The sequence below is a fragment of the Rissa tridactyla genome, chromosome 1 (genome assembly GCF_028500815.1).
Source record: "Rissa tridactyla isolate bRisTri1 chromosome 1, bRisTri1.patW.cur.20221130, whole genome shotgun sequence".
In the NCBI taxonomy this organism is placed as follows: domain Eukaryota; kingdom Metazoa; phylum Chordata; class Aves; order Charadriiformes; family Laridae; genus Rissa; species Rissa tridactyla.
In genome coordinates, this window is record NC_071466.1 from 131,724,953 (window position 1) to 131,745,139 (window position 20,187).

A 20,187-nucleotide genomic window follows, 5' to 3' on the forward strand; every position below is an offset into this window, starting at 1 on the left:
GAGGGCTTCAACACCACCCTACTCCCCTTCCAATTCCCAAGGAAATGCTTTAAAAGCATTTGGGAAATGAGGAAGAAACTTGTCTTCTGCTCATGCCAGTATGGGCAGTGAGCTGGCTGGGAGCTTGGCCAGCCTGTGGGAAGTGCAGGCAGGTCCTGCTGACCTGCAGGTGACCAAAACTGTGCATGCAATGGGAGCAAAGCTGATGCTCTGCCTGCTTTGAAAAATTGACTTTCTTCCCCTTTGTCTTTTGTTCTACAATATTTTTAGAAATGCTTATATATAAAGCTTATATAAAATCTGGAGATTAACTAGGTCAGCCTGTTTCTGACCCCTGAACAGTCTGCTGCTTTCACTAGAACTTTCTGGCTTGTCTCAGGCTTCTGGATTTCAAATCCCAGGCTAGTAAAGAGTAGAAAATATTAGAGATGGAAATTAATAGAATAAAAGCAGGGGAAAACCCAAAATGCTGTAGAGGGTGGAAGATGGTCCTTCAAAGTGCTCTTAGCTAATATCTGAGACTTTTAGGAAGGCTTGTGATCATGGGAAAACTTGTTCCCTGAAATGGCCATATCAACTTGTCCCAGTAGGTTGCAGCTTATACCTGGGGCAGCTTTCTTATTGCTGTGCATAGAGGGGATTTAGCCTTTACCCTGCCTGTTTCCTTCTCCCTGCTCTGCTCCAGATGAGTCGAGCTCCAGTGGTGGACGTCAGTTGTCTTCCCCTGAGCGCAGGCCGCCAGCTGGTTCCGACACAGACAGCTCTGTGGAGGAGGAGAGTGACTTTGACACCATGCCAGAAATTGAAAGTGATAAGAATGTCATCCGCACTAAGGTATGGCTGGTGTGGCAGCTGTGGCCGTGGTGCTGCGCCACGGACACATCTGGGCCAGGACCAGCACTAGGTCGCTTGCCAGGGTGTTTAAGTTTCCACTTCCCTTTTAGGTGGATTTAATCTAATAAAGCTGGATGTGCTGCTTAGTGCTTTTTCAGAGTTCTGTAAAGTTTTACTGCTGTGCTAAGTGTACTGCTGAAATTAGTGATTTTGATATGGAAAATCAGAATGTATTGAAGGCTTTTGAGAAAGGAGGAAGAAGCCCAGAGTGTCACAGAATGTCTAAGGAGATGGGACAGCTTAGGGAGAAAACAATGTACAATAATAGTAGGTAGTTATCTGGTATAAGTAGTGTGCAGTCTCAAACTGCCTCCTTTTGTCACCTTGCACTGCTCTGTGTGGTCAGAGCCATTCCTGGAAGTCAGAGTTTTGCAGAACTCATTCCCCACAGAATCAAGGGACACAACAAGCTCGTTGTGTAAAAATTGGTCCAAATAGCACCAAGCTGCATATTGTTCAAATATGTCAAGATCTTCTACTGGCTTCCGTAGTCTTCATTAGTTCTTTTCTGTTTTCTTCCCTCTTTCCCCACCCGCTAATGTTTTAGGTGTTCCTCTATCTGTCCGACTTATCCAGGAAGGACCGAAGGATTGTGAGCAAAAAATACAAAATCTATTTCTGGTAAGGAGAAGACAAACTGGTAAGGCCCAAGCTCTGGAACTAGTCTCTGATTGTGGAGTCTGTCCAGATGTCCTTCTTCTGAACCACACTTTAGACCTGAGGATATTCTTTGAGCCACCCTGTTACGCATTCTGACCCTGTTCTAATTAGTAACTGCATTTCCCACATACCTCAAATAAGGATATTTGTGAACCAGTGATCCTGGCATATACACTCTGATTTGCATAATTGCTTTTAGGTGCAGTAACATCCAGTGTGCTGGAACATACTGGAGAAGGGGAGAAATTGACACTCAAACACATGAGCTTGTGGTTCACATCCTGGCTTTTCTTGTGCCCTTAGCGTTTGCCTCCTGTTTGCATTAGCACGTTTATCTTCTGCTTCAGGAGATCATAACCAGAGTATAAAGCTCTGACTGGGAGAGCAGGGTCTGTGCCCTTAGGCACTGAGGTGTACATGTTCCTCCACAAGCACCCTGGGGCTCTGTCCTGGGTATGCACCAATTGTTTTGATGTATGTAATGCATAACTGCTGCTTCGGTCTCCTCTCTGCAGGAACATCATCACCATTGCAGTGTTTTATGCCCTGCCGGTCATCCAGCTTGTCATCACTTACCAGACGGTGCGTTGGGCTCTGTGTGCTTGTCCCCCGAGCTTAGGTCCTCTTGCCTTTAAACTTGCTCTGTGGTTGCATGGTGTAAGGATGACAGTCACAGTGAAACTGGGGTCACCCAGGAATCCTGGTCTGTCTTAGGGGCAGTTTACCTTAGCTGCTCTCTCTGCACCATGTGTTGAGTGTTGCTGCTGGCTTGGCTTGCTGAGCTTGCAGCTCTGCTATTTTTGCTTGGGAACCAGGAGTGCAGCTGTTTTCCTGCTCATCTGATGTCTCATTTGGGGCCTGTTTCATTTTAAAGTCAGGAGGAATCTGCTGTTATGTCTAAAAAACAACTGAAAGCAAGTAGGTTTTGCTGTGATATGAGTGATTTGTCCTCCCTTCTTCCTGCCCCATCCTTGCTATCCTCCTGTTATTCAGATATCTGCAAAACAGATTTATTAGTGGTGAGGTTGAGAGCGCACAATATGTTTCCTCTGAAGACTGTTGTCAAGTTTGTGGCCTGTGGTACATATCTTGTCACCCCCTAAAGGCTTCGCTTGCAGATGTCAGTACTCCCCTGTGCCAGTGCTAGATCTAGGCTGTGTCCTGGTACACCTTGTGTACATGCAGCGTTTGCATGAAGCAAGCCCCCCAGAACAGAGAGGATTTGCTAATATCAGGTCTCCCACCTCCTCTCTGTTCAGGTAGTGAACGTGACGGGCAACCAGGACATCTGCTACTACAACTTCCTGTGTGCTCATCCCCTTGGGGTGCTGAGGTGAGTGAGCCCTATGGTCCCTGTGTTATTGTCTCATGCCTCCTGAGTGTTCATGCTGTGCCTAGTTCAGGATTTTATCTTTGCCAGGCTTAGAGTAATTGTCTTGATAAGAGCACTGAGAGTTTAGGACTCTGAGCTCTCTGGTTTGCTCAGAAGTGGCTTTCTGTTGCAGTGAGACACATGCACCCTGGAACTTTATGGTACCCCTGTTCCTACAGCAAACCTACTGCACAGCAATGAAGGGCTCCCATGCTCTTTTGGACACTTGTGCTTCTATCTAAGGAGCAGCAGCTCTGCAAAGTAGTTCAAATTAGCCCTTTCAGTGCAGCATTTTTCTGAACTAAAAAGGGAGTGCAAAGAAAGCTTGAAGTTGGGAATCTTGCAGAGAAAGTGTTAAATCCACTGGGGCAGGTGAACTACTTCATCTAAAATTGTCATCCAGGGTGTAAAACTGGCAGATATTTGGCAGCTGCCAAGGTGGAAGATGGGAGGGGGTAAAATAGATTCAGCTTATTGTGGCTTGTGATTTAGCCTCCTTCTGCTGTGCTGCCCTTGTCTTCAATGGTTTTCCCTGCAGTGCTTTCAACAACATCCTCAGCAATGTGGGCCACATGCTGCTGGGCTTTCTCTTCCTCCTTATTGTCTTGCGCAGAGACATTCTCCACCGTCGGGCCATGGAAATGAAAGATATCTATACCCTGGTAGGAAACATGGTTGCATGGGGCTGAGTGGAGGGAGGGAAAGACAAGGAGAATTTGAAAACCAGAGTGATACACATTGGGTTTCCATTTGCCTTCCTTGACAGAGGATTGAATTTTCCTCTTCCCCACCCCACCGCCAAAAGAGGATGTAGGTGGGACACTTATGTTCTTGCACACCCCAGTACTTTGCTGTAGTTTGTCCATACTGCTGTGGCTTGCAAAGACAGGGAGATGAGTAGAGGAATGACTCCTTTGGCTGTGGCTCTTCCTCCAGAGCTCACTGTGGAGGAACTGGGATGGATGAGCTGGGTGGGAGCATGTCTGGATCCCTACCTTAACCCTTATGAGGATCCCTACCCCTTCCTTATGAGGAAATGGGCAGCAAGGAGAAGGATCTGCTTTCTAGAAAGGATAGAGGGAGGCTCCTGTGGACAAAGAGCTAGACATAGGTTTGTAATGGGGCTTGTGAAAAACACAGTCTGGTCATTAGTATCCTGCTTCGTGAATGTTTGTTCCTGAAACCTCTTCTGGGTGGTGTGTGGAAAGTAGGAGTGTCCTGAGATGCTTTTGGTTTTAGTGTCTCATAGAATCAAGAGTTCTTTCTTGGCACTCTTGTTAGCAAGACGGAATATAGCTGTGGTAAGCCAGAATAATTTGTTTGCCTCTAGCTCTGAAGCAGAGCTGTTTGTAGCCAGAGCCTCTGCATTATCTTTGGTATCTCCTGGGCAAGGATGGAGGAAATCTGTAGCCCTGTGGGCAGTGGTGCTGGTGGTTTCTGGAGACGGCACTGTTTTCACCAGCTTGGTAGCAAGTAAAGGCCTTAGCAGTTTTAAGGGTCTGGTGCTTATGGACTTTCAGATGAGATCTCAGCCAGATCCACAGCGGTGACTGAAGGACATGCATAGGGATGAGGAGGGATGAAGTGATGGAGAATGGAAGCTCGCTTGTCATCAGGACAGTGAGGGTACTTACTATTCAGCACTGCTCTCTTTCAGGACTATGGGATCCCAAAGCATTTTGGTCTCTTTTACGCTATGGGTATCGCTCTGATGATGGAAGGGGTGCTTAGTGCCTGTTACCATGTCTGCCCCAATTACTCCAATTTCCAGTTTGGTAAGCTGAATTGCTTTTCTCATTTTGAGCTGGAGGCAGGATTTGCCGTATTCTGTCTTCTGCTGAGTTGCTGGCATTTCCCATCCCTCTACCCTTGCAAACCTCCCTGGAGTCTGCCTGTTCCAAGGCTCAGTCAGGAGGCAGTGAGGCTTTGGATGGTGCAAATTAACACATTTCAGCCACCTTTCCAGACCTTGAGATTCCATATGAATACAGGAAAAAAAAATATAAAAATTTGTTTTAGTTATTTTTTACTTGGGGGGAGGTCAAAGACTGAACAAGTTTCCTAGAGAGGTTGTGAAGCCTCCTGTGGAGATATTCAAAGCCTGACTGGAAACAGTCCTGGACAACCCTCTGATAGCTGACCCTGCTTGAGCAAGGGGTGTTGGACCAGACAACCTCCAGAGGTCCCTTCTAACCTCAACTATTTTCTAATTCCCTGCCTGTTTCTGTGCTTGCACTGTGTTGGGCTCTTATTTTCTGAGCCCCTTTGTTTTCTGTTGCTCCAGAGCATGGTAGATGTTCTGCAAGATGGCAAAGCACGAAATGCTGTACGATGTAGTGCAGCATCAGGGACTTGCGCCTGCTGGCCTTGGGTTTGGCCCTGCTGCTATACTTCGTTATATGTACTCAGAGCAGCTTTTTCTGCCTACTGGCAGTACCTGTTTTCACTGTTTGTGCTCCCTCCACAGACACCTCCTTCATGTACATGATTGCGGGACTGTGCATGCTCAAGCTCTACCAGACCCGCCACCCAGACATCAATGCCAGCGCCTACTCTGCCTATGCCTCATTTGCTGTGGTCATCTGTCTGGCCGTCCTTGGAGTGGTATGGCTCTCTCTTACCTACTTGCTGCTCTGGGAAGGAGATGATGTGGCTGGGAACATAGCTTAAGTGGGCAAATGACTGGGGAGAGCAGCAGGTTAGGATAAGAATGTGTTAAGCAGCTGCTAATATTTGAATTCCCAGGGCTCTTGGGTTTTCCTCCTCCTTTTCCCTGTGCTTGCAGTGAGGAGAAGAGCAGAGCAGTTTTCTTTAGGTGTGCTTCTCTTTGGGCTTTGCCCACCACATGCCCTCCTCAAGAGGAGAAATTCATGCATCCAGGTGTCTGTGTGCAAGCATGCAGCTGGTCTCCTGTGGGGTGGCTCACCTTGGAGGAGGGGTTGAGGCTGGCTGAGCATCAAAGGCAAGTGTCCGCTACCTGATTGCTTGTGCCTCTTTTTCCCCTTTGGAAAATTCTGTGTTGCTGGGCACAGCTCATGCAGTTGGCCTTCCTATCCTTGGAGAGGTGCAGGGCTAGAATAATGGCTGGGGGGCTCCCAGGCAAGTTTCTGGAGTAGCTCTATAGAAAGGCACTGGAGCAGAAAGAGTCATCAGAGTCACTCTTGTGCAGCAGTAGTCACTGACAGGTCAGACTGGTACAGGACTTTGCCTGTTTGCTCATAGCATTGCAAGTACTGAGCTGGGCTTGCCTGAATCCCCAACCTGTGCTTTACTTTGGAGGTCTCTGCTTCTCCTCTTTTGAAGGGCTCATCTTCATTCAGCAATAACCAGGCAAAATCCATTGAATTCTTGCTCTGAACTAGCAGCTAGATCGCAGTGCGCTGTCAGCCCCTCACTACCACATATAATGCAGAATACCAATTGATTCTACAAAGGTCTCTGGGTAGGCAACTGTGAGATAAAGCACGCAGGAGCAGCTGATGAACTTGAGGCTTTCCAATAACCTCTTGATAGCTGTGGTAGATCCCAGGTTCAAAACACTGGGGTTTTATTATGGGATGCTGTATCTTTTCTTGTGGGATGCTTTGAAGCTGTTCAGTGGAGCTTATAAGCTGCGTGTCTCCCTTGTTCCATTCGCATAAAGGTGGCTTTTCTGCTTGGTTTTTGGTTTTGGTTTTTTTGTTGTTGTTTTTTGGTTTTGTTTTTTTTTTTTTTCTCCACACAAAAGGAAAAGTTCAGGCAAGTGTTGTGCCCCACAGGAGGGAAGTGTGTGGTCACAGCCTGATGGCAAACCAGAGTTACTGGACTCCTTAATGTATAACTGAAAAAATAAGACTTTAATATAGCATTAACCTGCATTTGTAGGTCATTTCTAGTCCTTAAATAAAGCAGAAGTGTACAATAGGAGCTATCACCTGCAGTGCAGTTTTGTCCTTTTTGGTCCACTACAGTGTGCTTGTTAAAGTAACAGTTGGTTCCATGACTGCCTTTGTAAAAAATCCAGCTCCTGGCCAGAGAGCTGCTGCCCAGCTCAGCAGAGAGAGCTTTCCTGGCCTGGGAGCCCCTGCATTTCTGCTCCCTGGGACAGCTGCTGTCCTTCCAAGCTGCCATCCTTGTTTGAAGGGGCATTCAGAAAGAATGGTTTCCTTTCCAGAATGCTGAGCTCCTCCTGCTTCTCTAGACTTTGTTTTGGTTTTACAGGTCTGTTTTCAGGTTGGAAAAATTAGGAGTTTCTCTTCCATGTTCAGTGAGGCTGTCTAATGCCCCACGGTGATAAAGGACAGGAAAGAATTAGCCTTCTGATAACAGGGCTCAGTTTGCTTTTAATGTCTTTGCTTTCAGGTGTTTGGAAAAAATGACATGTGGTTTTGGGTTATTTTCTCAATGATCCATGTTTTGGCCTCGCTGGCTCTCAGCACCCAGATCTACTACATGGGCCGCTTCAAGATCGGTAAGTGCTGTAACTGAACCATCTTGCTCTAGGGTGTGCAGAAGCCTCCTGTCCTCACATGCGTGAGTCACCTATCCTGTGCATCTGTGAGCACAACCCCATGGCCTGTGCTTGTGTTTCCTGTTATCCTGTCCTCTCATCCATCTGATGCTCTTTCTGGCCTCTGAAATCCTTGTGCTGCTGCTTCCCAGACGCATGGGAGTCAGCAGGTCCTGTTCGCTCTGTGGTGGCAGAAGAGCTGGGCTCTGAGGGAGCCTGCCCTTCTGCTACAGCTCTCCCTAGTGCTGTGCTCAGAGTGGTGAGCTACATAAAAACCCTATCATGGGGTGAGGGGGGAGAGGGTCTGATGGGGAACCTGGCTCTTGTGCTCTGCTTACAAACATATTTCTCCTTCCTCTTCTGCTCCTCTCTGCCTCAGATGGCCCTGACTCAGGTAACTGTCAGCAGCTCTCACTTTTCTCTGTTGAACTGTTTGAGCAGCAGCATAGCAGCTGGGGATGCATGGACGTGTGTGGGAGGCTGGCTCGTGTGCTACCTGAGGTTGGCTATCGAGCAGTGCAGTCAGTTTGCTAGCAGCAAGGGGGCGTATAGCACAGGAGACCTCTGACCTTGGTGCGGGAGCCTTTTCAAGCTCCACATTTGTTGCTGATGAGGACGGTGTGTGTGCATGCATGTCTATCCATCCCCACTGCCACTGATGGCTCTCCAGTGAAGCTTCTGCAATGATTTTGAGACCAAAGGTGTCTCGAGTGTGCTTTGCCCCTCTAAGGGATGAGGATTGAATTTCTGCTGTTTCCCTCTTCCGGCAGCTTGTTCCGTGAAAGGTGCTTTTCCCCTTCCTGCACACATGTCTCTCCTCCGGAGATGCAGTTGCAAAGCCAGCCTGTTTGTGTGTGCAGTCAGGGCCTACTTGACTTCTGGGCAGTGCCAGTGGCAAGGGGACGATTTTTATTTTATTTTATTTTTTTTTAAACCTGTCACTCTGGCTGACTGCCATCCACATCCTGTGGTGGTTGCCCCGCTGCTCTGCACAGACTTCTTCCAAAAGACAAGAAATTAATCTGTTGGCACCCTGACCATTTGCAGGCTGGGTCCTCTGTTGTCAGCCAGTGGGTATCTGCATCTTCCCCTTGTAGGCATTTTGGCGCTCACTCTGCTGGCTGTTGTGGCTTTTTCTCCTCTTCTTTGACAGACTTGGGGATCTTTCGACGGGTAGCAATGGTGCTGTACACGGACTGTATCCAGCAGTGCAGTCGACCAATGTACATGGTAGGTGATTTCTCATCTCAGCACCTCTTTCAGCAATTGCTCACTTTCTAGGCAATGTGCAGAGGAAAGAAGTGTAGCTATTTGAAAAAACGATGCTCCCTGCTTCCCTTCTCTCTCCCTCAAATTTTTGGGTAAGTGTAGATCTCCACTGGAGCAGTTTGTCCCCTACTTTAAGGTCTCCCCTGATCTCAGGCCTGGTGAATAAAACATCAGAGCAAAGGCAATATAAGCATGATAGGATTTGCTTTTGCTCTTGCTCTCTGGGCGTATCCGTTCAAAGGAGTGGGTATGAGGCTCTGTGCAGCACAGTCTCTCTGGGGAAGGCAGTGACAATATTTTGGCTCTGTGGCTTAAGCGACAGCTATTGCTGTTTCTACAGCACTTCAGGGCAGACAGCAAAAAAGTAAGAAACAGTAGCTGTTACCTTGTGTCCTACTGATTACTTTCTTCTTGGCACAGAGTGCTAATTAGGGCTTGAAACCAAATGAAGTTTTTATCCCTGAGCATCCTTCTTATTTTTATTTTTTGTATTCTTCCATCTTTGAATAAGCGTCAGATCGAGTTTTGCAAGCAGACAGTGCACTCAGGCATAAAAAGTAAGCCTGGACAGCCTGAAATAGCTACATCATGAAAGCAGCTGTAAGCATTAGTGCACATGCCCCACAGGTGTAACCTTTCTGCCTGCTGTAGTTACAGTGCTTCCCCAGCTCTTGCTGAGATGGGTAAAAAAAGGCTCTGTGGATATGTGTAGGATGCTATCCGAAGCTTTCCCTGGTGCCTCTTTCAAGCACGTCCTTGCTCTGTGCAATAATTTTTCTGCAAAATGGTGGGAGGGAAGGAATCTAAGTAGAAAAATAATGGAAACAGTCAAAGGATTTGCAGGACCTCCTGAGGTTGATACTTAAGTGCTGGGCTTGTCCTCTTTTAGATGTTTAGTCTCATTGCAACACTTTCCTCAACTTTGTGAGGGCCAGAGCAGTTTCCACTTGGCAAAAGCTCCTGCAGAGCAAACTTCAGAGTCAGGTGCATGTGTGTTTGCAAGAACCAGACTTCAAATCCTCACATAATGATATCCTGAATTTCTGAGGGAAAGGCCTCTTTTTTGCATTTCCTTATGCTTTCATATGATCATCGGTGTCTTCTCTTCAGGACAGGATGGTGCTGCTCATTGTTGGAAACCTGGTCAACTGGTCCTTGTAAGTAGTGGGGTGTGAGTGTCTTGCATATTTGTGGACGTGAGCAGGAGGAGTTGGTATTGACACATGGGTGATCTGAAGTGACGGGGAAATGCAGCAGTGTCTAAGCAATAGTCCTCTGCTAGGGCCTTTCTGACATGTTTTAGCAAGGAGCTGGCTCTGATGAGCACTGAATGGTAGGCAGATCCATAGGATGCAATGCATCACTACAGAGCTACACAAGGCATCCCTAAGCATTTTGGCTGGTGCTTTCTCATGGCTCATGTCTGAGCCAGCTTGTGTAGGGCTGGCCTAGTACCATGGTGCCATGTTGTGCTGTACAGGTGCTTCCCATGTAGCTGGGAGGTCTCCAGTGCAGCCAAGATGTAAGAGACTTGACAGACAATTAGTCAAAAGGCCTGGCTCAGCAGTAATTGCATGGATGGAGGGATCAGCTCTTGGTGAGGCCTAAAATAATTTCCCTAGGCTGCTTTTCACTAAAGCTGCTTTTCAGGAGCATGCCTTCTGCTAAATGTACAGATCTGGGGCCAGCTCCTACTGGATGAGATGCTTTTGGCCATGGGTTGGAAGCAACCCAGGTCCCTTGCCTGTCATCTGTGGTTTCTGGTTGCTCTCAGCAGCTGACCATGGCCCAGTTTGCTCTGCTTTCCTTCTCAGCAGGGAGCAGAGGCAAATGGTGCATTTATTCCAGGGAACTGTGAGGCTGTGGCAGTATTGCTGTTTCCTGTGGTCTGCAGGGAGATGTGGGTGGTGGTCAGTTTGGGGATGTACCCTGTCCCCAGTGAAAGAGGTTGTCTAAAGTCCCTTCTCTCTCTCTCTCTCTCTCTCAGTGCTATCTTTGGCCTGGTATATCGGCCCAGAGACTTTGCCTCCTACATACTGGGGATCTTTATCTGTAACCTGTTGCTGTACTTGGCTTTCTACATCATCATGAAGGTAAAGGAGGCAGCTGTGGCTGCCCATGGGGTGCCTGTCTCCAAAGGGGAAGGGATGGGGCTCTTTTTTGGCTGTGCTCTGGGTTCCTGTGGTGCTGCAGAGGGATGTGGAGGAGCCTTTGTGGGGCTCAGGGCAGGACGAGGCTTTGGTGTTGGTGAGGGATGCTGTGTAGCCATCTGGGGGGGGGGCTGGACTATGTTTCCCTGGCGTGGGCAGCCCTTCACAAATGCTGATAGTCAAGGCTGCCATGTCAGCCCGATGCATGGCTCTGGCCCCGGGAAGAACTTGGGGCACTTTGTGAGGCTATGTCCCTGTCTGCAGCTCCGCAGCTCTGAGAAGCTTCTGCCGATCCCCCTGTTCTGTATTGTGGCCACAGCAGTGGTGTGGGCAGCCGCCCTCTACTTCTTCTTCCAGACCCTCAGCAGCTGGGAGGTAAAGTTGCCCTTTCACTGTCCTTCTGTCCATCTCTGTCTACCGTCATATTTCTTTCCTGTTGTTAGTTTTACACAAAAAATACTCTGGGGAAGAGTCTTGGGGTGCTCATGGAGAGATGAAAGGGTTTAACTCCATCAGCAGACTGGGAAGGGAGCATGGGAAGCTGTGGTGAGGCAAAAATAACTGTATGTGTGCAGCTCTGGAGAGACTATTTATGACCCAGGTGATCTGGAGGTTACTGGCCCTCACTAGGGGACAGAGGAAGGTCTGAGGATCTGAAAGCAAAACTAGGCAAATCCTGACCAGTGCTGGATGGAATATTCCTCCCTGGAGCAGATGGCCAATGGGAAATAACATGCCTGGGCTTGTGGGGGCTCTCTGTGCCCTGGGAGGCTCTTAAATCCTGACTGGATGCCTTCTAACAAGATGCTGTGTCCATCTCCGTGGAAGTGAGGGGCTTGCTGCACGGTGGTCTGGTGGAGACTGTGCAGCTTGTGCAATGCAGGATCATAGATGTGAAGACCAGAGGGGTCCCCCTATCTGTGGGTTGTGTCCCCAGATCCACCTGGGTCTAGGTATGACATTGTGTTCCTGCCCTGCTCTCATCACATATCCAGCCAGCACAACACTTTTCCTGGCTCCGTATGGAGGATTAAAACAGGGTGATCTCCAGAGGGTCCCAGTGTGGCCAGCCAGCATCCTTTATGAGTGAATATCAGGTCCTGACCCCCTGCCTGCTCCCCTAGGAGACTCCAGCAGAGTCCCGTGAAAAGAACCGGCCATGCATCCTGCTGGGCTTCTTTGATGACCATGACGTCTGGCACTTCCTCTCCGCGGCTGCCTTGTTCTTCTCCTTTCTGGTGAGTCCTGCTGAGCCTCCACTCTGCTGTATGGCCTCACCCTCTCTTCTTCCTCCTTGTTGCTCTCTATCCACATGGAGCTATGAGTCATAGCCCCTGGACTCCACAGAAGTGCCCCAGGTCCTCTGCTTGGCTCTGCCTCCAGACATCCTTCACAGTGGGATGCTCCTTTCATTGGGATCAGGCTTCCTTCTTTGGCTTGTTGCTCCTTGTGTCTCCTGGCCTCAAATTCCCTCTGGGGCTGTGGGTCACACAGCTGTTGTGGGGAAGTTGAAGGGCTACGGGTGGGACCAAACCTCTCATGGGTTTGTGAGGACCTTCCAGGAAGGGACCCTACTCCCTTTGACCCAGGCCATTGGGTCACTGGTGTGGAGCTTAGCTTACTCCTGGGCTTTCCATCACTTGCATAGTTGATTCCGGTGCTCCTCTACTTGGTACCTCTTTTCAGGCCTGATGGTCTGCTGGTGGCAAAGGTGGAGGTATCCCCTGCGACGGTGTCACAGCATAGTGTTTTGGGGAAGTGGAGGGGGAGACCTTAACCCTAGCTGTGCAAGGTGCAAACTGTTTCCAAAGGAGCTGCCTGAGCACTTGCTGTGCTTGAGCTCTGGTCAAGCAATTCTCATGCTGCTGCCTCCTGGATGGCTCTTCAGAGGCCAGTTGAGGGACCAGTTTACAAGCAGCATCTCCATCATGGTTGGGCCAGGTTTACCTGTTCAGGTCCTTGCAGCACTGTTGGTAGAGCTACCTGTCAGCTGTGCTGCCAGAGTGACTTGCTGGGAACATTACAGAAAAAAAGTTAATTTGGCACATCTCTGTGGATTGCTGCTGTGACTCCTGTACAGGCTGGAGACGTGGCCCAGGTGGAGCTCGCCTGTGATGAGATGCCACAGGGAGCTGGTCATTCTCTGCAGCCATGGGCTGGCCAGTGAGACCTGAAGCTGCCTCATGCTTTCCTCCTCAGGTCCTGCTGACACTGGATGATGACCTGGATGTGGTGCGCAGGGACAAGATCCCAGTATTCTGAGTCCCCTGGGGGCAGGGGCGTTCCCAAATTGCTCAGCCAAAGGCACTGGGCCACTGGAATCTGTGAGGAATGAGCCTGCTTCTGTGGCTGACCACCCCATGGGAGCAGGGGAGCCAGATCCTATAGCAAGCATGGAAGGGGTACTGCGGTAACTGAGGTGGGACCGGGAGGGAAGACTGTTTGCTCCTTTCCCACTGCATCCTCTGGGGCAGGCACAACACTGCTGCTGAGGCCAGAGCGCAGCCTTCTGGTGGGTAGGTGCGGTGGGTGCTGGAGCCAGTGAAGAGAGAGGAAACAAGGAGGTGCGTTTGAGACCTTTGCTTCCCTTCCTCCCTGATGATGTGCCCCGCTTCCTCTTTGGTGAGCAGGCTTGACAAGTGCAATGCAGCTCCTCCTGCATCGTCAGCCTGTACCCTGTAGGCTGCTGCCCTTGGAAAGTCCCTTCTGCAGCACGGGGAGAGCTCTTGGTTCCTGTCCTGCAACTGCCAAGTGAGCAAAGGACTCCAAGCTGAGGTGGCAGTGGTGGACTCGTTTCTCTTTTCTTTTTTTTTTGTTTTGTTTTTGTTTTGTTTGTTGGAGAGGCTCCTCCTGTAGCCTGTGGGGAGCCACAGCAACAAGAGAAACAAGTCCAAGGGACTGCAGTGTTGGAGGGAGATGGTAGACTAGAGCTGCCCATGAGTGCTCTGCCAGAGGCAGAACCTCCTGCCTTGCTCTTGTGGCATCTTTCGCTTACGCATGTTGAACAGCCTCACTTCTCTGGCAACTCCTGTGCAGGCGCTTGTCAGCGTGATGGACTCCTTCACAGCACCAGAAACGCTGTCCTCAAGTGACCCTAAGAGAAATCGTGTGGTGAAGCCACAGCCTTGTGTGCTGGGCAACTCCATGGCTCCTGCTGCGTGGCCTTGCTAAAGGGGCAAGGTGGAACAGGGAGGCTGTCCAGCAGCCTCAGACATTCTCCTCCCACAGGCTTGCTTTAGGCAAACTTGGTAAATCAGGTTCCCTTATGGCCTGTGAGTGTGGAGGAGGTTTGGGGGCGGTTGGGGTTGAGCTCTTTAGCTAAAGATCTGGACCAAACTTCTTTCCTCTCCAACTTTTCTGCGTCTGAAGCAAGTTTTTAAACGGTTTCTGCTTTCTTCTCGAGTTCTCAGTTATTTAAAAAACAAGAATAAGGTGTGAGTTATTTTAGGCCTTGCATCTAAAATGTGACCTGTTTTGCTAATTTTGAATTAAAAAGTATTCTTTGAGGCCTGCTGTCTTTATTCTTGTCTCTGTCTGAGCATTTTTCCTTTGGTATATGTGCATGTACCCAGTGATGCAAAGGCTTCATTCCACTTGTGCTTACCAAAACAGATGACTATGGAAACTTTCTACTCCAAGAAGTCTGTATCTCCTAGAAAGATTTTGCACTAGCTGGTTTTTATTTTTTTCTAAGTTGGAGTTTGTCAAGATGGTCAAAATGAATGTTCTCACTTTCCTGCTTTGCAGGTTGATCTAAATTATTCTTGCTCCAGCTCTCAGCAGTAGCAAAGAGAGCACTTGGGGCAGAGGGTTCCCCAGTGGTGTCACGCAGCTGCTGTCATCCTTAGGAGTCTCACAAACAGTTTCCTGAGCATTGATACAGATGAACTGCTTGTCCTCTTAACCAAATTGCCTTTGTGGGGCTAAGTGGAGTAAAGAACAGACACCCTTGCTTGTCACTTGTAGCCTCTTCGGCAGAGCGCAGGGAGAGCTAGAGGAGGAATGACACAAGAGGCTGCCAGCAGCTCTCTTCCTGAGCAGAGCTGCACTCCTGTGGAGACATAGCCATGTTTCAGGAACGGTGTGCCAGAACATGCAGAAGGTGGTGGTGGTCCCTGTGTGCTGTGTTTTATTACAATGCTCTGGGCTTGACTTGCAGGTTTGCCGTGCAGATGAATGTAGATTGTTGAATGTTCAATGATGCTAGAAATAGGGATAGGTTGCCCAGGCTTGTTGCGAAGCATGGGCTTCTCTTTAACAGCGTCAGCATGGGCTGCAGGGAAGGAGATGACACTTGTTTTTTGTCTGAGCAGCACCAGCAGAGGAACATCAGGCTGAGGATAGTCCACATTTTCCATTCAGCCATCCTGCAGTCTTGCCATATGTTCTTGGTCTGTCTAAAATGGCAGAATCCAACATTATCTAGACAGACTTGTCTGCAGCTTCCTTTTTCTTTCCATAAGGGAAGGCTGCCAGGAAGTCCGAGGTGCAAAAAAAACCCACCCCAAATCCTTACTGCTGAGTGCAGCAAGACTGAGCCGCCCCTGTCAGGGACTCCTGCTGGGGCTGTGGTGCTCTGTCTTGCCCAGCGTGGTTATAAACATGCTGTGTGGAGGGAACCACTTGAGGTTTTGTACCCAAAGGTGTATGAATGTTTGACCCAACAGCTTTTTTGCAACACATGCTCTGTGCTGCCCCAACCACCTCCCTGTAAATGCAAGGGCTGTGGTAGGAGCCCAAGTGCTGCACTTCCAGTTCTCTGACCGGTGAAACCAAATAATATCTGGGGTGTGCAGGGTGTGCTCTTTCTAGAACTTTACTTGGAGGGCAGGTGGTAACAGGTAGTGATAGCGCTGCTGCCAGCACCATCCATTCCCTCCCTTCTCTCTGCCTCTCTAGTCCTGGCCCCACAGCAGGAGCAGAGGTCTGAGGCACAGCTGCACGGAGCCCTGCTGCGTGGTGCCACCTGGAAGCTGCATGAAGAGCTGCAGTAGAAGATTTGTTGGAAGGTGATATGCTTGTGTGATGGTCACATCACTTGCTGCTGAGGTGAGCTAGGGAGCAAGTGGGGCAGTGCTCTGGGGCTTGAACTGGGGGAGGCAGCAGGAGAAGGGGATAAAATTTCCAGGTGAAGTCCTCACCATGGGCCTTGCATGAACAGTCTCTTGCTCTAGCAAGTGCCTGGAAAAGTTCAGGTCAAGCCCCCTGTGTGCCTTCAGGGTGGCTTACAGGGTTTTGTGTGGGGAAGTGCTCGCAGGACAGCAGTGCTGTGGTGAGCAGGATAAATCCCTGGGTGCTGGGGGCACATGGGGTTTGAACACAGCCTGCTAGCACCAGCCTGTTGAGCACCAATGCTGCTGAAGTGCTAAATCAAAAGAACCCACTACTTGAGGTGAGGCTTGCCTTGCTCCTCTGGGACCTGGAGGGAGATGTGTAGATCCCATCTAAGGTGGGAGCTTGTCAGGTGGGAGGCTATGCTGGGGTCGTTAAAGGTGCTTGAAGTGGAGATACTGCTCTACTCTTGTCTGAGGCTCAATGATTACAGCATCTGACACCTGTAGGAACGTCACCAGCCTTTAATTTTTTACTGCCTGGTTTCTCCAGTGTCCATGCTGCAATCACACCATGCAAAGCACTCCAGAGCTCACTGCATATTTTTATATGAAGTGGACTAGTCTGGCCGGAGACTCCAGTGCAGTTTTTTACTAGAATTAGCAAATGAATTTTACTAGAATTAGCCTTCCTCAGTCCCCACGAGCCAGTGAGATGGGGAGAAGGGCGACACTGGTTCAAAAACCTGTTGATTGTGGCAGATCATCAGAACGGTTGTAAAATTAGGTATCTGGGGGGCAGTGAGACTTGGAGAATCCAGTGTTGGATCCTGCTGTTTGTGAGTCTGACCTCAAGTCCTCTTTGCTTACTGTGCTGCCTTCACAACCCCCTGCTTAGTCAGGTGCAGGATGGGCTCTTGACTTGTAGGACTGCCCTTACCCTGTGGCTAGCTGTGGAGAAAGATGAGCAGCTTTTCCTCTTGTACAAGTATGTTCTGCCCTTGATGTATTTTGCAGTGCGCAGGAGTCAAGGACATAGGACAAGGCATTGGGGTAGTAGGAATATCGCTTCTTTACCAGATTGAAGAATGGCTTGTCTGTCCAGTTTTGAACACATAATTTCGTAAGACATATTCCTTAGTCCGTAGTCTCAACCTTGTTCCGAGCTTGTATTTGTTTCTAACCAGGAAGCTGGTTATCTCCTCTAAATAGGAATGTGAGAAAAAACTAATGTTGAACAGCAGTTAGAAGGCTCAGTGTAGGAGGTAGAAGAGCAACATATGGGCTCACTGAGCTACGCAGAGATGAGCACAGTATGCGAATGGCAAGGTGGTAGCAGCAGTGGAGGAGAGAGAGGTTGGAGAAGGGTGGAGAACAGCACAGAACAAGCAGAAAAATGTGAGAGAATTAAATTAAATACAAGGAAAAGGTGCCTCAAGCCTAAGACATGGGAGGGAGGGTCGGAATCATCTCCCTGCTGCTTCTGTGCCTCCAGCTTAATGCATCAATTTTTAAAACTTCCTCTAAGCTTTGGCCTGCCTGCTGGCTTCTGTTCGTACTTCAAGTCTCCCATCTGGTGGCTGCAGGGGCCCAGCCTGACCCGGCTGCTGCAGGGGTGCCTCAATGGCTCTGGCTGGTGGGGTGTCTGGCTGGGCACCCGGGCAGCTTCTCTCCCAGCTGTCCTAGCCAAACTCAGCTGTGCAGCCCTCCAAACCTGAAAGGGGGCTTGTGCCTTTAGCCCCGCTGCCCTTCCTGGGGTCACTGCCCTGGGAGGGAAAAGCGGCTCCCTGGGTAGGTGAGGGACCTCTGTTCCCTGACTTACAGGTGTCATGTTGTCATTTCACCTTTCTCTGTTCACTGAGCAAAATTTTGTTAGACAGAGGTGTGTAGGGAGACAAGCGGAGCAGCTGGTGTGAATTGTGTCAGGAGATGGGGGCCCTTCTGCTGCCCATGGCAGGTAGCAGGGTCCCTGCTTTGCCCGTCACGTGCTCCTCCCTCCTGTGCTCAGCACAAACTGTTTTAACAGCCCTTGAAAGGGAAGCAAACAGTTCACTTGTCTGGTGAATCCCCTCCTCAGTGGGTTTAAGTGGCTTGTTGTAGGGGCTGAGGAGCTCAAAGGCAGCAGGAGCGGGCCTAGCTGGAAGTGGCGGCTGCCAGAGGAACTGTGTCTATTGTGGAAGCTGTACCTGCCCAGGAACACCTGCCTGAAGCTTTCTGCACTTGGTCATTAAACACTGAGGCTTATTTGCCAGGTCATGAGATATGTTTGCTATTTTTTATAAGCAAAAGAGCTACTAGCACTCATTTTTGCATAACTTTTGTGTTACACCTCCTGCAACGCCTTCCCCATTCTTACACCAGCTTGGGCCTCTAATGTTTTCCCAAGTAAAAGCCGGTGCAGTGCTGTGGTTGGGTCAAGAGAATTTTGAGTGCTGCACAGCCGAAAAGCTGCTCTGCCGAGCAGGCTCTGCTCTACCTCCTGCCGTAGCAATGGGACCTGTCTCTTCCCTCGCCCACGCTCTTCTCACACAGCTCCTGGGCACCGGTAGGTGTCTCCCCTCTCCCACAGCCGTGTTGACCTAAGACATGGAGAGGAGGTGGACACAACTGTATAGACCCCGTTTTCTCAGGAAAACGTAGGTAAAGTTATTGTTTTGCCTGGTACAATGCAAGGGAGACAGAAATAGCTTTTGTGTTATAAAATAATAATAATAACAACAGTAAAACACCCTCACAGTTTAGGAAAGCTATTAGGATCACGCAGTTGGACAGTGTTACAACTAGCACCAAAACCTCTGCGATGGTAGAAGAGCAGCCAAGGCGCTTTGAAATATGAAGGCAGTTCTAGGAGAAATGTTAACTTGTGCACAGATAAATGTAGATTTTGTGCCTATCAAAACAGCGGCATCCACACAGAGCAAAAGAGGTGGGGGTGAAGTTAGCAATGTCAGCAACAGAGAGATACCGAGTTTATCCAGTATGTTACCAGGGTGTATTTAAGACTGAGGTACGCTGTCCATGGGTATGGTCTACCTCTAGCTTAGGATGGGGAAGAAACACTTTGAGCCAGTTTCACTTGTGCTTTTGTCTGTGGTTTCCCTCTTGTACACGAGCCCGTGGCTGCACGAAGTCTTCGTATGAGCCCCCCGCAGCTTTCAGCCTGGAGGAGGGCTGACAAAGTGGGGCCTCACTGCCCCAGGGGTGCTGCTGGCGCCTTGGTGGAAGCTGTGCCAGCAGCCTGGCTCCATCTCCTGCAGGTAAGCACCACACCCCCATCTCTTGCGGTTAGGCAGTGGTGAGGGCATCAGCCCAGCCTTGAAGGTGTTCATCTGCCTTGTGTCCTGTTTCCCCTCCTCTCTACTACACTACCAAAGATCAGGTTACTACAGCAGGAAACCCCAGCAGCGTGCTGGCAACACGCTGACACTGAACTTGGGGCTGTTGCTCCTGGGCAATGCTTGATGCAGGTAACTAGCCCTGCCTGCCAGCTCTCTGGCCTGAGCCGCCCTCTCGAGGTAGGGAAAGTGGGCTGAGAGTAGGTTACTGTGACTGCTCAGAGACCGTCCTTAGTCCTGCACACTTCCTTCTTGATGTTCTGAACCACGCTGATCTCTGAACACAGCCTCCTTGTCGCACTATAGATACTGGCTGTCACTGAAGTAACAAAATAGAAGCTCATCTGTCTTGATACTAAATTTTAATTAAAAACAAACAAAAAAAAGAAAATCATCTTCCATAAAGAAATCTTCCATGTCCACAAGAATGTTGAGGTTTACAAACAAGACGGGCTGGAGCCCACAAAAGGAATTGTTTCATGGCAATTCTGTCAGCTCCTCCTATATTACACTGCCTCCCAAAAAGCCATTACTTACCTTGCAGCATCTCTGTACCGGTCTCTTCCAACCCACATCCTTTAGATCCAGACTGTGACAGAAGGACTTGATCAAAGAGCACTTCACAACCAATGCAGCAGGGCGTGACAAGAAGCATTTTATAGAGCTGAAGTTATATCTTAATGCAGCGATCACTGCCACTGGTGCAGGGACAGCATCTGCCATGCATTATTTAGGTAACTTCATTATCAGTATGTATTTCTTCTGGAATATGTAGTTTTATATATCCAAATAAAATGGTGCATAACTCTAGTAGAGGCAGAGAATGTACACTAGTGGAGAACTCCAATTGTAAATTCCCAGTCTCAAAACAAAGCTTTTATTTTTACCTGTCTTGAAGAGATGGTAAAAATCTGTCTTCCACGGGGAAAGAAGCTGTATCAACAAGAATACAGTATTCAAAGAGTAG

General features: G+C 49.2%; 2 protein-coding genes across 4 annotated transcripts in view; one reads left to right on the forward strand and one right to left on the reverse strand.

Annotated features, from left to right (window-relative positions):
- Positions 1 to 15,703, forward strand: part of SIDT1 (SID1 transmembrane family member 1) — a 50,426-nt gene extending 34,723 nt beyond the window's left edge. For all 3 annotated transcript variants that reach the window (XM_054222347.1, XM_054222430.1, XM_054222502.1), the window contains 14 exons: positions 686 to 834; positions 1,442 to 1,515; positions 2,070 to 2,136; positions 2,814 to 2,887; positions 3,465 to 3,588; positions 4,584 to 4,701; positions 5,394 to 5,530; positions 7,268 to 7,376; positions 8,569 to 8,645; positions 9,795 to 9,841; positions 10,672 to 10,777; positions 11,099 to 11,209; positions 11,959 to 12,072; positions 13,034 to 15,703. In XM_054222347.1, the coding sequence (XP_054078322.1) occupies positions 686 to 834; positions 1,442 to 1,515; positions 2,070 to 2,136; positions 2,814 to 2,887; positions 3,465 to 3,588; positions 4,584 to 4,701; positions 5,394 to 5,530; positions 7,268 to 7,376; positions 8,569 to 8,645; positions 9,795 to 9,841; positions 10,672 to 10,777; positions 11,099 to 11,209; positions 11,959 to 12,072; positions 13,034 to 13,096 (1,370 nt within the window). In that variant the 3' untranslated portion in view covers positions 13,097 to 15,703. The remainder of the gene's footprint in view (positions 1 to 685; positions 835 to 1,441; positions 1,516 to 2,069; positions 2,137 to 2,813; positions 2,888 to 3,464; positions 3,589 to 4,583; positions 4,702 to 5,393; positions 5,531 to 7,267; positions 7,377 to 8,568; positions 8,646 to 9,794; positions 9,842 to 10,671; positions 10,778 to 11,098; positions 11,210 to 11,958; positions 12,073 to 13,033) is intronic.
- A 3,721-nt stretch (positions 15,704 to 19,424) lies between these two features.
- USF3 (upstream transcription factor family member 3) overlaps positions 19,425 to 20,187 on the reverse strand; it is a 38,687-nt gene continuing 37,924 nt past the window's right edge. Inside the window, exon 7 of the transcript XR_008469377.1 lies at positions 19,425 to 20,153. The gene's annotated coding sequence lies outside the window, so the exon portion shown is untranslated. The remainder of the gene's footprint in view (positions 20,154 to 20,187) is intronic.